General features: G+C 36.5%; 1 protein-coding gene and 1 long non-coding RNA gene across 4 annotated transcripts in view; both read right to left on the bottom strand.

Moving 5' to 3' along the window:
• The window catches only part of LOC107670015 (uncharacterized), a 718,471-nt gene that overhangs the window by 464,919 nt on the left and 240,611 nt on the right, over positions 1-12,941 (bottom strand). The window lies entirely within an intron of this gene.
• Positions 1-12,941, bottom strand: part of LOC107669951 (adhesion G protein-coupled receptor B2-like) — a 303,770-nt gene that overhangs the window by 78,637 nt on the left and 212,192 nt on the right. For all 3 annotated transcript variants that reach the window (XM_016462397.1, XM_016462388.1, XM_016462399.1), the window contains exon 16: positions 1,957-2,086. In XM_016462397.1, coding sequence (XP_016317883.1) covers positions 1,957-2,086 — 130 coding nt within the window. The remainder of the gene's footprint in view (positions 1-1,956; positions 2,087-12,941) is intronic.

Below are 12,941 nucleotides of genomic sequence, written 5' to 3'. Positions count from 1 at the left end.
TTTCTCTCTCTCTCTCTCTCTCTCTCTCTCTATCTCTCTCTCTCTCTCTCTGCATGCGTGTGTCTGCCTGGCACGCTGTCTTTAGCCGGTGTCAGTGGTGATGGCAGCCAGCAGCGTGTTGTGCAGCTCCTGTGTGACTGTGACTGGCCTCTGGCTCTACTCTCTCCGCCCCACATTGCTCATTCCTCAGGGCTATTCTCCATCTCCCAGCATCCCCTTCGCCTGCCATGCATATCAATCACTTTAATGGGGGTGCTTTCAGACGAAAAAACACTCGGCTAAACTAAACTGGGTCAGTATCCTTTCATTGGTGACGCAGTTGAGGGGAGGAAGGAAACGGGAAAACGAACGATAGAGACTGACAGATAAATATGTAGATACATGGACAGATATTTGTATATATATATATATATATATATTATATATATATATATATATATAGAGAGAGAGAGAGAGAGAGAGAGAGAGATGTACAGTGAGGCCTCTCACTTCCATTAAGTGAAAAGAGGGCAGAGGGTCAATATAACAAGCGGCAGCACGAGTCATTAACCTGGATAGCTAAAAGCCACATCACAGATACAACGGTTAGTGTCTAGTCCTCTCAGAGCTGACAGATATCTACTCAGTACGGACTCCAAAAATTAGTTTGTACTAAAATAAGATGAACATAATAAACAAAAGCTAAAGAGGTTAAACTGTTTACTACTATTCATGTTCAGGAACATGTCAAAGCAATAGTTATATTAGCATGAGTTTTCATTTTCATTTTTTGCTATTGGCAGCAGAATAAAAATAAAAAAAAACATTAGACCGTTTTGGTCTAAAATAATAATGTCATTTTGAAAATGGCACTGTTAACTACAGTATATAATGCTTTTCACAATACTTTATTTAAAACAGCTTTACAGAAAATCATTGGATGTATGTAAAAAAGGTCACCGTTTCACTTGAACCGTAAAATTCGTACATGACTCAAAAACACACAAAATCATACTTAACAAAAAAAAGTTGTGAAATTGTGAATTTTCAGCATCATTGCTTCAGTCTTCGGTGTCAAATAATCCTTCAGAAATCATTATAATAGGCTGATTTGGAGCTCAAGTAACATTTCTTATTCGTATTTTCAGTGTTGAAAACCATTATACAGCCTAATATTTTTGTGGAAACTGTGATACTTTTTCCCCCCAGGATTCTTCAGGATGAATAGAAAGTTCAAAAGACCAGCATTTATTTGAAACATACATTTTTGTAACATTATAAATGTGTTATTGTCACTTTTGATTAATTTAACTGATCCTAGATGAATCAAAATATTAATATTTAAAATATATATATACATTACTAAACGGTCTGACATTTTTAAACGGTACCGTGTTTCTTTTTCATTTTTTACTATCATTTCCCATTCCTCCCCTGATGCCTCACACTTTGATAACCACTGCTTTATTGAGATTAATATTCATAATCACAGAAAAACAACAACATTGCTGTGCATCAGTGCCTTTAAACTATAACTGGGAGAAATCCCAAGCTAGACAAACCCTGACGCATAATGCATACCATGATATATTAAACACCTGGTCCACCATCTGCTTCTGTACGATACCCTCACACTATGGAGGCAAGTTCACATCGAATGTCACAGCAACAGTGCAGATGGTCACAATGTTATGCCCCTACCTTTAAGAAATCTTTACAACAAAATAATTACCCAAGAACACATAGTTTCTGATCTTTCTTTAGCTACAGCATCTAGCATATGTGGAACAGACGGGATACTGACCTTCTAGAGAGCAACCAAACACTTCAAACAATGTTCGACAAAAATATTCTCGATGTATGGCAGCATATGCTATGCCTAAGACAAATTTCACAGAGGTCTCGGTCGGCTAGGCCCCGTCCCGAGCAGATGCTGAGGGATGAAGTGTGGTGTGGAAAGGTAAAGATAGCACTCACCGGTTCTTTAGCTTTCTGCGCTAACACTGCAAAGGTGGACAGCTTGCTGCACAGGCATTTGGTGTGGGAGACTGCCAGCGATGGGAGCGTTTGGCAGCTCTCTGCGTCCCAGTTTTCTTCGCCAGCCTCTCTGTTGATAGGGTATACACACAACACACAACACACACAAACACACACACAGAAAAAAAGAATGAATTAATTGGGTCATTCCATGAGAGAGAACAGGAGAGACCGTAGTGAGTTGTATGGTGCCATGAGAACTAGTCGATGACAACCCCACTCCAAACGCTCTCAGCCACAACGGCCCTCAAGTCCACTGGCCTTGCTTTTATAATGGGCCATCTAGTCTTTCTGCAAATATCTGCTTGTCGTAAACACTTTCAGGGTCTCATGGTTGTCATCCTCTTACTCAAAGTGTTCTCAATATGTCCTCAAAATGTCAGAAGCACTCCAATTCCCATTGCTTACCTTTTACACATTATTTCTGAACTATAATTATGTATCATGTGATTGTTAAATCCTTCTTTCATTTATCCATTAACAAGTCATCTTTAATTTACAGTATGCCTATATTTACACTACCATCCAAAGGTTTGGGGTCAATACGTGATTACTTTTAATAAGGAAGGAGACACAAAATTGATCAAGAGTGACGGTAAAGACATGTATAATGTTATAAAAGATTCCTATTTCAAATAAATGCTGTTCTATTCATCAAAGAATCCTAAATAAAATGTATCAAAACTATTAAGCACCACAACTGTTTTTTCAGCATTGATAATAATAAGACATGTTTTTTAAACATGAAATCAACATATTTGAATGATTTCTGAAGAATCATCTGACACTGAAGACTAGAGTAATGGCTGCTAAAATTAAACTTTTCCAACACTAAACCAAACTACATTTCAAAATATATTACAATAGAAAACAGCTATTTTAAATTGTAATAACATTTTACAATGTTTTTACTGTATTTCTCATCAAATAAATGCATACTTCTTTCAAAAACATTTAATAATTTTACCCACCCCAAACATTTAAACGGTAGTATATATATGCGCATATTTACATCATCTGTTTCAAATGCTTTATTTTATTTATTTATTTATTTTGTACGCACAAGCTGCCAATGTGACCCTGTGAACTTAACATACACCCACATATGCACATCTTGAGTTTAGGGAAGAAATAATGGGAATGGAGGAGGAGGAGTTTTAAAACATTTGTTAAATGTAAACTGTAAAGCTTCATGTTGATCCTCAGATTAAACTCACTGCTGAGGCCAGATGGACTAAGAATAACTTCTAATTATGGATTCAGCAAATAGTGTACAACAAAAAGCACAAATGATTAAATATGTGTAACATTCTGTTTCCACAACTGAAAATTCAAGTTCAAAGCCTAGTCAAGTCAGATAAGGCTGTACATAACCGGTGAAGTGTTGGGTCATTTTTCCAGCAGTAAGGGTAGTGCTGTGCTCTTTGCTAGTAACCAAAAAATGGTCAATGAATCATCACCATTGTGCCCTTGAGCAAGACACCTACTTAAGTCAACATGAAATCAAAATTCAGAAAGTTCTTGTGAGCAATTCATCACTTCATGTTATTCCACAGGAGAAAACACTTTAGCAAATGGCAATTCGTCATGTTGACTTTACAAAGTTACAATGAATGAATCTTTCAAGTGAACAATGAATAAGTGAATTTCATCTACTTCCAAGCAATGATTTGTATTGTAAGCAGTAATAGCCTTTTCAGTTCACTGAGGTCTCTCTTTTGTATTTGACCCCTTTAGAGACTTTCAAATTCTGACTATAGCATATCCAAATAGCCTTACTGAATCTAAATGAGCTTGGCTGGGACAAGACCATTTATATATCAATACACATTGATGTTGCAAATACATCTCAAAGATACATGAGGACACAGAGTGAGCTGCTGAAGGAAAGGTGCACAATCCAAATTGTCCAGCAGCCTGCCAGATGTGCGTACTGTATAATTTGAGACCAGTTTTCCTCAGCGCATAATTTACATTTTTACGGTTGTATCCTTATTTGTAAATTCACATGAGTATGACTATTTTGCACAAAGTGTATCTGTTAAACTTCACAGACTTCAATGAACGAGCACAAATGTGCATTTGCACATTAAACAGACAGAGCACAGTAGAATGGATAGTGCAATAATTCTTGAAATGCTATATATTTTACTAAAAATGGTTTGCATCCAAAAGTGGAAGCTCTTAAAATCTCTATAAACTACAATACAAAGATATACTTTTTGAAGTTAAAGACAAAGCCATAGTTTCTTCAGTAACCAGGAAGATTAATAAAGAAAAAATTAACTATTTGTTTTTTCTCCCCGCTGTACTGAAAACATACCAAACCAAGGGTATGTACCGAAACATCTAATTTTTCAATAATTTTTTGTGTAACATTACATTCCTAGTAAACATAGAAGAGGTGGTACATTATTAAAATGCATTTATTTTTATCCTGGTACTTTTATTTCATGGAGTAAAAGAAGCAGGTATATTATTATGAATATCTTAAATTATGAGTTTATGACTCTGTAAAGTCTACTCAAGCGGCAAAAATAGAGATAAATCCCAACGTCAACTTATAATTACAAGAATAAATAAATTAGGACAGGAATTCCTGATATTAATTAAAAAAGGTCTGTATACATAAATAGTTCTTTCTTTTAATTATTAATGACTACATTGATTACTATTTTATGTTCCCTCAATGTCAAAATTGTTTAAAATCTAACATTTTAGGACAAATTCACTAAATAGTTGCATCACTTTTGTGTGCAATATTTCTGTTTAAAACTCTGCATCTTATTTACTAACAAGCCAGATTTCAGTTTAAGTCAATGTCATTTTTTTCAGTGCAAACTTTCTATGCAAATGAGGCTTGATATAGATTGAGCTATATTCACTTTTAATTTGCCTGGCACAAATTACACTATGCTATTACCGCCTGTGGTATTTTGTTTAAAAGAGGTGTTTGTGTAGATTTTCAAGCCGTCAAGCAAGCAGTGATTTATCAAATGATGATCAAATGATGGAGAGGTGCGTTATAGTCAGGCATTTATACAGGCTTGTGATTTAGATTGCAATTTCAATATTTTAAAGTGTCAATTCAGGCTTCTGGATCACAGTGCAGTGATGATGGACAGGTCTAGTAAAGTATGCCAGATTGCAGTAGTCTGCCGCAACCTAGTCTCACAACTGCATGATGGGAACTGCACCATGCAAATTTCATTGGGCTTAGGCTAATCAATAAGAAAACAATTCTATAAGTGTGAGCAATTCATTCCTAGTGCAAGAGTTTTGTGAAATATCAGCGAAACCTACGCAGAAGCAATGCAAGAGCACATCTGCATTGTCTACGTTTTCATCTCTCTCTCTCTCTCATAAACATGCACCATTCTTTTCTTCAACACATATGCTCCCACAGCTAGAGCTCAATAAATACAAACCTACCTAATGCAATGTAAGTGCAATCTTTCTCTTGCCTTGATCTGCAGATTGGCACTTCAGAGGCAACTGATCTGAGGCAACTCCCATTCAAAGTCTCTCTGACGCCAACAGAAACAAAGATGAGCCGACCGACATGTCAATGGAATTCTGGGTATTTCTAGTTGGGCTAGGATCAAGCACGGAGCATCAGGTGCAAACCTCCCGGGGATATTAATCAACAGCAGGTGAACAGGAGCAGGTGAGATAAGAGATACGGGGCTTTGTGAAAGATCATCTAAAACATTGTTTGGCAGGCGAGACAGATACTTTGCTTAGATCAGAAAACATCCAATTACTGAGCTCTCAGAATGAGACAGGTACGCTGTCCGGACAACATCATTTACCGCCCTTCGGGACATTATCTTTTATGCAAGATTATACCTGCTGGAAAGATGTTGTTTTGAATTCTGGTTGCCAGTATGGGATGGCTTTTTAATTTAATTTAAAGTACCATGTAAATCCCATAATATATAAATATATTAACCATTCAGTGCCATGGGGAAACATATATGTAAATTACTAAAAGTTTTTGTGTCAAAAATCCACACAAATGCCATATCAACAAATATCAATATCAAAATGAAATATAAATAAAAATAATATCTGCTATAAATAAAAATGTATGAATGAATGAATGTTCAGCCTGGCAAATGGTCATGTTACAAATGATATGAAAAAAAAGCATGTTCATATAAGAGGTCAATCTGTATTTAATAAACTGTAATTTGAAACTAATGTTCAAAGTTTTAAAGACTTCAAAGATGTGGTCACATTAGAAAAAATTCTGTGAAATTTTGTGGGTAAAAAGGTCCATTGTCCAATGTCGATGTATGAAGCACAGCTCACAGAAGCAATTTTCAAACCAAGCAGCTTTCTGTTGGTCAACATGACAAATTTGCACAACCAACTTGAACTTGATGCAAAACCTATTTGGGGAAATCTTTCGTCCTCACATTAAATTGCAGATCACATGGAATCATATTAAAATGACTGGATTTCACCCATGAACATTTACCAAACAGCAGTGAATGTGACAGCACCTTAAGGTTTGTGTTTGCACATACTGTATATTTTAAAAATAAACCAGCACTGAGAATTATACTGTAAAAGGTGGGACTAGCCCCAGTCACCCTTATATCAACATACCACGGGGCTTTAGACTGAACCACAACTTCACCAAAAAGATCATGCGGGTACCATGAACCAAATTTCAGCAGGGCTAATTCCAGAAAAAAAAAACGAAAAAAAAAAAAAAAACTTTTGCATATATGTCCAACACAATTCTATTCACAATTAAACTCCCACCCAAGTGTAACCTCCATAGCCATTCCTATGCTTCAAATAGCATCGGAAAAAGCACATGGGCACACTGTGTACATACCCTCCCTCTTTACACAATTAGCCAGCATAGTAAACAAACTCTGTGAACCTTTTCATTTCTCCCTATGGTTTGATGTTTTTCTCTCAGTAGCTCAGTAGGCATTTTCACTCTTACGCTGCCACTCTGTCGTACACACAAAAGCAAATATACATGCTAAAAGCAAAGGCAAACAGGGTAACATATGGAGAATGAAATGCCACAGCAGTAATTTTTCACCCTTTGGTATGTGAGTGCGGCTCCATTATTTAATTAGCACATGCTGTGATAGGTTTAATGAACCAGCAGCGTGCTCCCTTCCTCATCAATGGCCCGGCCCGTGTTTGTGTTTAGGTCTCTGATTAAATGACCAGATCTGCCGTGACAGTAGTCTGGGGGGATCAGATTACAGAACAGACCAAATTGACTTTGTCCCCTTTTGTTTTTAATATCCACTACAAGATGAGCTGCCTCAAACCACTGGATGAAAACATGAGATAAACGCTGGTAAAAGAGATCAAGCTGTGGTGGATTACAGCAGCTGTCGTCTTGACAAAGGGTGGCAGTTAAGTTGGACTCGTGTCTACCGTGAAAGCTGAAAATATGCCTTAAACAAACAAATTAAATGTGGATTCTGACAGCTAATCCATGTGAGGAACAGTTTTATTTCTGGAAGGCAATTAATTCTAATCTGGTTATAGGCACCTGCGTTATGAGCTAAATATGCCCTATATGATTACAGTGAAAGGGTGTTCAGAGAAAAATTATGGGAGTGTTAAAAATGAATGCAGAGTATAAAATGCTGAAAACGGGGAAAAAAAAACACTGTGAGAAAGTGATCTAAAAGGGAAGAAGCGAGAGAGAAAAAAGACTGATAATTAGCTCTGGATGTATAAAGGAAAGGAAATATTACGACAAGTGGAATACACTCAATCTGGCATATCCTTTTCACTATAAAACAGAAGAATTTTCTGGAACTTAGTACATGTAAGACCATTCATAACCAATGTTAGTGATACATTTAGGGAAGTTTTGATAAATTTAGGAAAGAAAGGGAGCTGGTTCGGGGAGCAAGTGTAGTTCTCTAGGCACAAGGCTCAGCCTGATATTCTGGAAAAACAACTGCATGATTTTGAGTATTATATGGCTTTTATCTGACAGTTCAATAAACAAGAATTTATTACTGAGAAACTTGCACTTTAGACACAATATTGCCAGGTCATGTTTTTCCACTGCAAATGAAAATAGTTACAAAGCTACAACAGCACCGAGCAACACACAGTTGTAATGTTTCATTTCTGAATGTGTTAGCATTTTTTTAATGTTTTTGAAACTGTTTGAGTTGTTGAAAGTTTTGAAAATCTGAGTGAATGATTCAATGACTCACTCATTCACTCGTTCTTGAATAAATCAGTGTGCTCTAACGAAATGTCTGAATAGATGAATCTATTAATCACTAAATCTCAATTTATGAATGAATGAGTGGGTTTTAACGAATCGGTTGAATGAATCAATCTTATAAGTCACTTGTCGCCATGAGGGTAAATCGTGGTCTAACACCCTGATAATGGAAAAACAAATCGGGGCTATGGGAGTGGGAAATAAAGTCCTCCATAAAACTTTAACACGCTCTTAGCACCAGGAGAATTGTCTAACCTGTTGTACGGTAGCTAGTAGGGCTGCACGATAAATCGCATGCGATATTGAACGCGCATCTTATCAGTAAAGCCGGTTCTGTAATCAGCGGTAAATCACATATATCACAATATAAACCACGTTCATATTCGCGCGATTTTTTGCGCAGCTCGTCAGTGAACAACGGCTCTGTGTAGTTAATGCTGCTCAATGTGAAAGCACGCACATGATGGAGATTTACCGCTGATTACAGAACCGGCTTTACTGATAAGATGCGCGTTCAATATCGCATGCGATTTATCGTGCAGCCCTAGTAGCTAGTCACTGAAAATCAGCACAAACAAGATCTCGATATGTTCAGCTTTTTGGAGACTTTTGTTGAAGTCTTCTGCTTCAAAGAATTTCCTCCCGAGACTACCAAAGTCTGCAAATCAAAAGTCAGAGATTTCTCATTAAGTTCTTCCAAGATCAAAGTATCTGGACTATGCTATCCACATTGATTTAATAGCTCTATACTTGTACTGAATGTCAAACAAATTCTAATTTGCCCAAATGATTTTAGGAGAAACATCTGAGACAACATTGAATCTTACACATACCTGCAAAACTAAAACTATCTCTGAGCAATCCTTCTTTTTTTCCATCTGGGCATGTTGCCTCTGATCCGAACTACCGCAGATACTGAAGCATTGAAAGTAAAAAGTTTTCACCCAAGTATGAAAGATCATGTCCTTGTCCTCAGAAGTAGAAACACACACAATGCTTTTAATTCAGTGTTGCAATCATGTCGGAATGCATGGAAAGTGCTTGTCATTGGCTTTTCACCTTTGCTTTCCTGACCATAATTGTTAAGCTTCTTTAAAGAGACCAGCCTTCCTCCCGATGCTCTGATGGGAATGATTACAGGCAGGTTAGCAATGCATGCGAATAGCGGCCCTGCACAACTGGTGTCACAGCTCCGTCAAACAACTAAAATAATGGATGGAGAACTAAAAATAGCCCACAATATCAAACGAATGAAGATGTAGCCAGCTAAACCAGAGCAAGAAATTCACAGTCAACTCAAGCAAGTCACAGAAACCTCAGCAGATCTTACTTCCTTTATGTCTTTGCCCTTTTATATGCCACAGTTTCCAAGAGTTTGAGATCTTGACAATCAGATTTAAATGATCTGACAAAGAGGTTCTTTATATTTAATATAATAATGCATTCATTAATATAACACTCACAGGGAAGATGAGAACATGCGATTTACATGATTAAAAAAACCCAAAATGATAGATGATCTTTGACTTTTTCCAACATTCAATCCAGCAAAAGCTTTGATTTACAAACTATCCAGTCTATTGGTCATAATTATTTATTTTCACTGGTTAAAAAAAAAACATTAACTCACACACTTGACTTCCGCCATACACACTAAACCACCAGTGGAGGTGCGGGGTTATTTCCACATCAGGTGTTTTGAATCTAAATATAGAACGCTGACTCTTTAGTGACTCACAGACGAACTCAAATATACTTACCCATTGAAGAATAGCATGGAAAGCTCACCTAACGCATGTGTAATGACATGAGCAGCCCGGTGTAGAGATGTAGGTCTAACCATGGTAAGACAGATAATGGCGCATGAAGCTGCTCTCGCGGTGAGATGGATTCAGCATTATCCCAGTTCAGCTCATTTTAACCATAAGATGCTTAAACCAGGGGTCGCACAGGTTGCGATATCACAGCGAGGAGGGAAGAACTGCATCCGCCCTGATATTTCGCTAAGATAAAAATCCCTGTAAGCCAAATGGCTCCAGGAATCACTATTAAGTTGCTGTGATTATTTTCTCTCATGGTGTCATAAAAACAGAAGCTGTTCTAGAAGCTGATCTACAGTCCATTGAGTGAGAGAAAATCTGAGTCACGGCCGCGTTAGAGAGAGAGCTCCATGCTTATTTTCAGATAATGAGCGGGTGCACAGAGAGTCTGTAAACCAGATTCCTGCCCTGAATCACATGCCAAAAACATCCCACAATGCCTTCATCCTGCTGTAAACATATACAGCGGCTTTACAGTGACCTGAAACAGATCTGTGATACAGTTGTAATGGGTTCTCTGGCATCTGAACAGAAAATTATCTGATTTCTGTGCATGATACACATTTTTAGTATATCTTTATGCATGGTAGGCTTGTAAACATATGTACACGTATATTGAAAATACATATTGTTCAGGAACTATTTAAAGGGGGTCATATGACGTTGCTAAAAATAACATTATTTGGTATATTTGGTGTAATGAAGTGATCGGAGAAATGACAAACAACAAGCTCTACTCTACACTGCCCAAAAAACTCGCTTTAAACATAAAAAATATAAAATATAAAAACTCTTTAAATTTAAATATAAAAAAACTTACTTACAGTCTGTGAGTCAGAACAGCCAGCATTGTAGTCTACTCTACCAGGATCAGTAAACAGTCCTCCATAAAATGTGCTGCACACATCTGAATATTTGGGTTGAAGTGTTCTGGAACAGTTTTGTAAATACAACTTGACCACTGATTTTTGGAAAGCCAAACAAAATATTTTCACTTTCACAACGAAACACAGCGTCACACACGGCGGCCTAGAGTTTTATAAAGAATATCTCTTTGGATTTGAGACTTTAGTCTTTGCAACTTTACAGATCTTGAAACACTCCAAAGAGAAAGGAAAAATTGAAATCGCATCATATGACCCCTTTAATACTACATGAATATGTATTATATTATTATTTATATTTCTATCATAACAACTCCTGGAGGGTTTATGTACATGGTAATGTACATGGCAATGTTAAAGGGATAGTTCACCCAAAAATGAAAATTCTGTCATTAATTACTCACCCTCGTGTTGTTCCAAACACGTAAGACCTTCGTTCATCTTTGAAACACAATTTAAGATATTTTTTGATGAAATCTTAAGATTCTTGTAATTATACTTACTCATATTCATTTTTATTTATTTCCATTATGATGCCACTAATTTTAACTGTAGGGTTCACAGCCTTTGCTGCTAAACATTAATTCATATGAATGACTGTCAACTAGATGTCAATGGCTTTAGTTATTTCAAACATTTTACATTAAAGGATAATCATGAACAGTAATACAGTTTCAGCTTCAGCATCCCACAGGGTGTTTATTTCATTTTAAAGCTATTAATGAAGGTTTTATTTTTTATTTTTGTATCTGTATGTAAAGTCACTGGAATGGGTAATAGAGTTTATTTATTCATGCATTTAATTTTATGGTGTTCACATTATAATACAAAGGATAATAATGAGGAGTGGCTACAACTTGCAAAAACTGTGAATCCCATAGGGTGTGTTCATTTAATTTTAGAAGCATTGATGTGGGCTGATTGACTGACCGACTGACCGACCGATTGATTGATTGATTGATTGATTGATTGATTGATTGATTGATTGATTGATTGATTGATTGATTGATGTATTGAGAATATACCTGCTGGGAACGATAGAATACATTTAAATATGGGTTAACAAAATAGAGAACACAATATAAATAAATATAAATAAATCACTTATTTTCCTGACAAATATCATCCATTTTGCATCAGGGGGGATAATGGCATAATAACATTCTACGAAAAATGTGCTTTTAGATTTAAATAAACTGCATGTTTTGTTGAAAGACAAATTTAGTTGAACTAAACACAAGATCCAATAAATTCTGTCAGATTGAAGTAGAAAAAGAGCCCTGTGTGTGTATGGCTAGTAACTGCATGCTTTCACACAGCAGTGGAGTGTGGTGGCCTAAGGGTGATGGATGGCAGTGGTGCGGATTAGGAGCCAGATTAAAGCATCCATCCCATACCTACTCAGAAAAAGGTTGTTGGGATCAACATCCTGTTATTTACCCTGTCACTTCACTCCCTCTGGCATGAGCTCTGCCCCAATAAGCAGCATGGGATTCTAGGTCAAAAAGAGAGAGCTGCTAGTAGCAAGGTCGAATTCCCAGGCTCAGCCTCCACAATCTGGAAAAATGGAATGCTTACTGTGTAATGAATGTGCATGTTACCAATACAGGGTTACTAAAACCTGTAGTAAACTGGGGGTTCCAGTAGCTGTGAATGTGTTACTCCAAGGGAAATTGACTTTAAATTGACTGCAGAGGTAATGTTAGGAAACCAGCTGATGTTAGATGACAGCTGAAGTCTAAAGATCTGGACTGTACTGGCCAAATAAATTCTCTTAAATTACAAGTCACAAGTATAAATTTGGAAGTTATGTGTCTCATGATCTAAAAAAAAACAAACAAAAAAAAAACTTTCGATCTAAAGTCTTATTCCTACAGTTTTTTTTTTTTTTATAAATAAATACATATTTGTGTTATTTATTTTAAAGAAGAAAAGGGGGTCATTAAAAATAATAATAATAATAATAATGACAACCCCTTGAGGGGTTATTTATAT

Source organism: Sinocyclocheilus anshuiensis, unplaced genomic scaffold (assembly GCF_001515605.1).
Source record: "Sinocyclocheilus anshuiensis isolate Anshui unplaced genomic scaffold, SAMN03320099.WGS_v1.1 scaffold253, whole genome shotgun sequence".
In the NCBI taxonomy this organism is placed as follows: domain Eukaryota; kingdom Metazoa; phylum Chordata; class Actinopteri; order Cypriniformes; family Cyprinidae; genus Sinocyclocheilus; species Sinocyclocheilus anshuiensis.
Note: the sequence above shows the minus strand (reverse complement) of the source record. Positions and strands in the feature narration are given on the sequence as shown.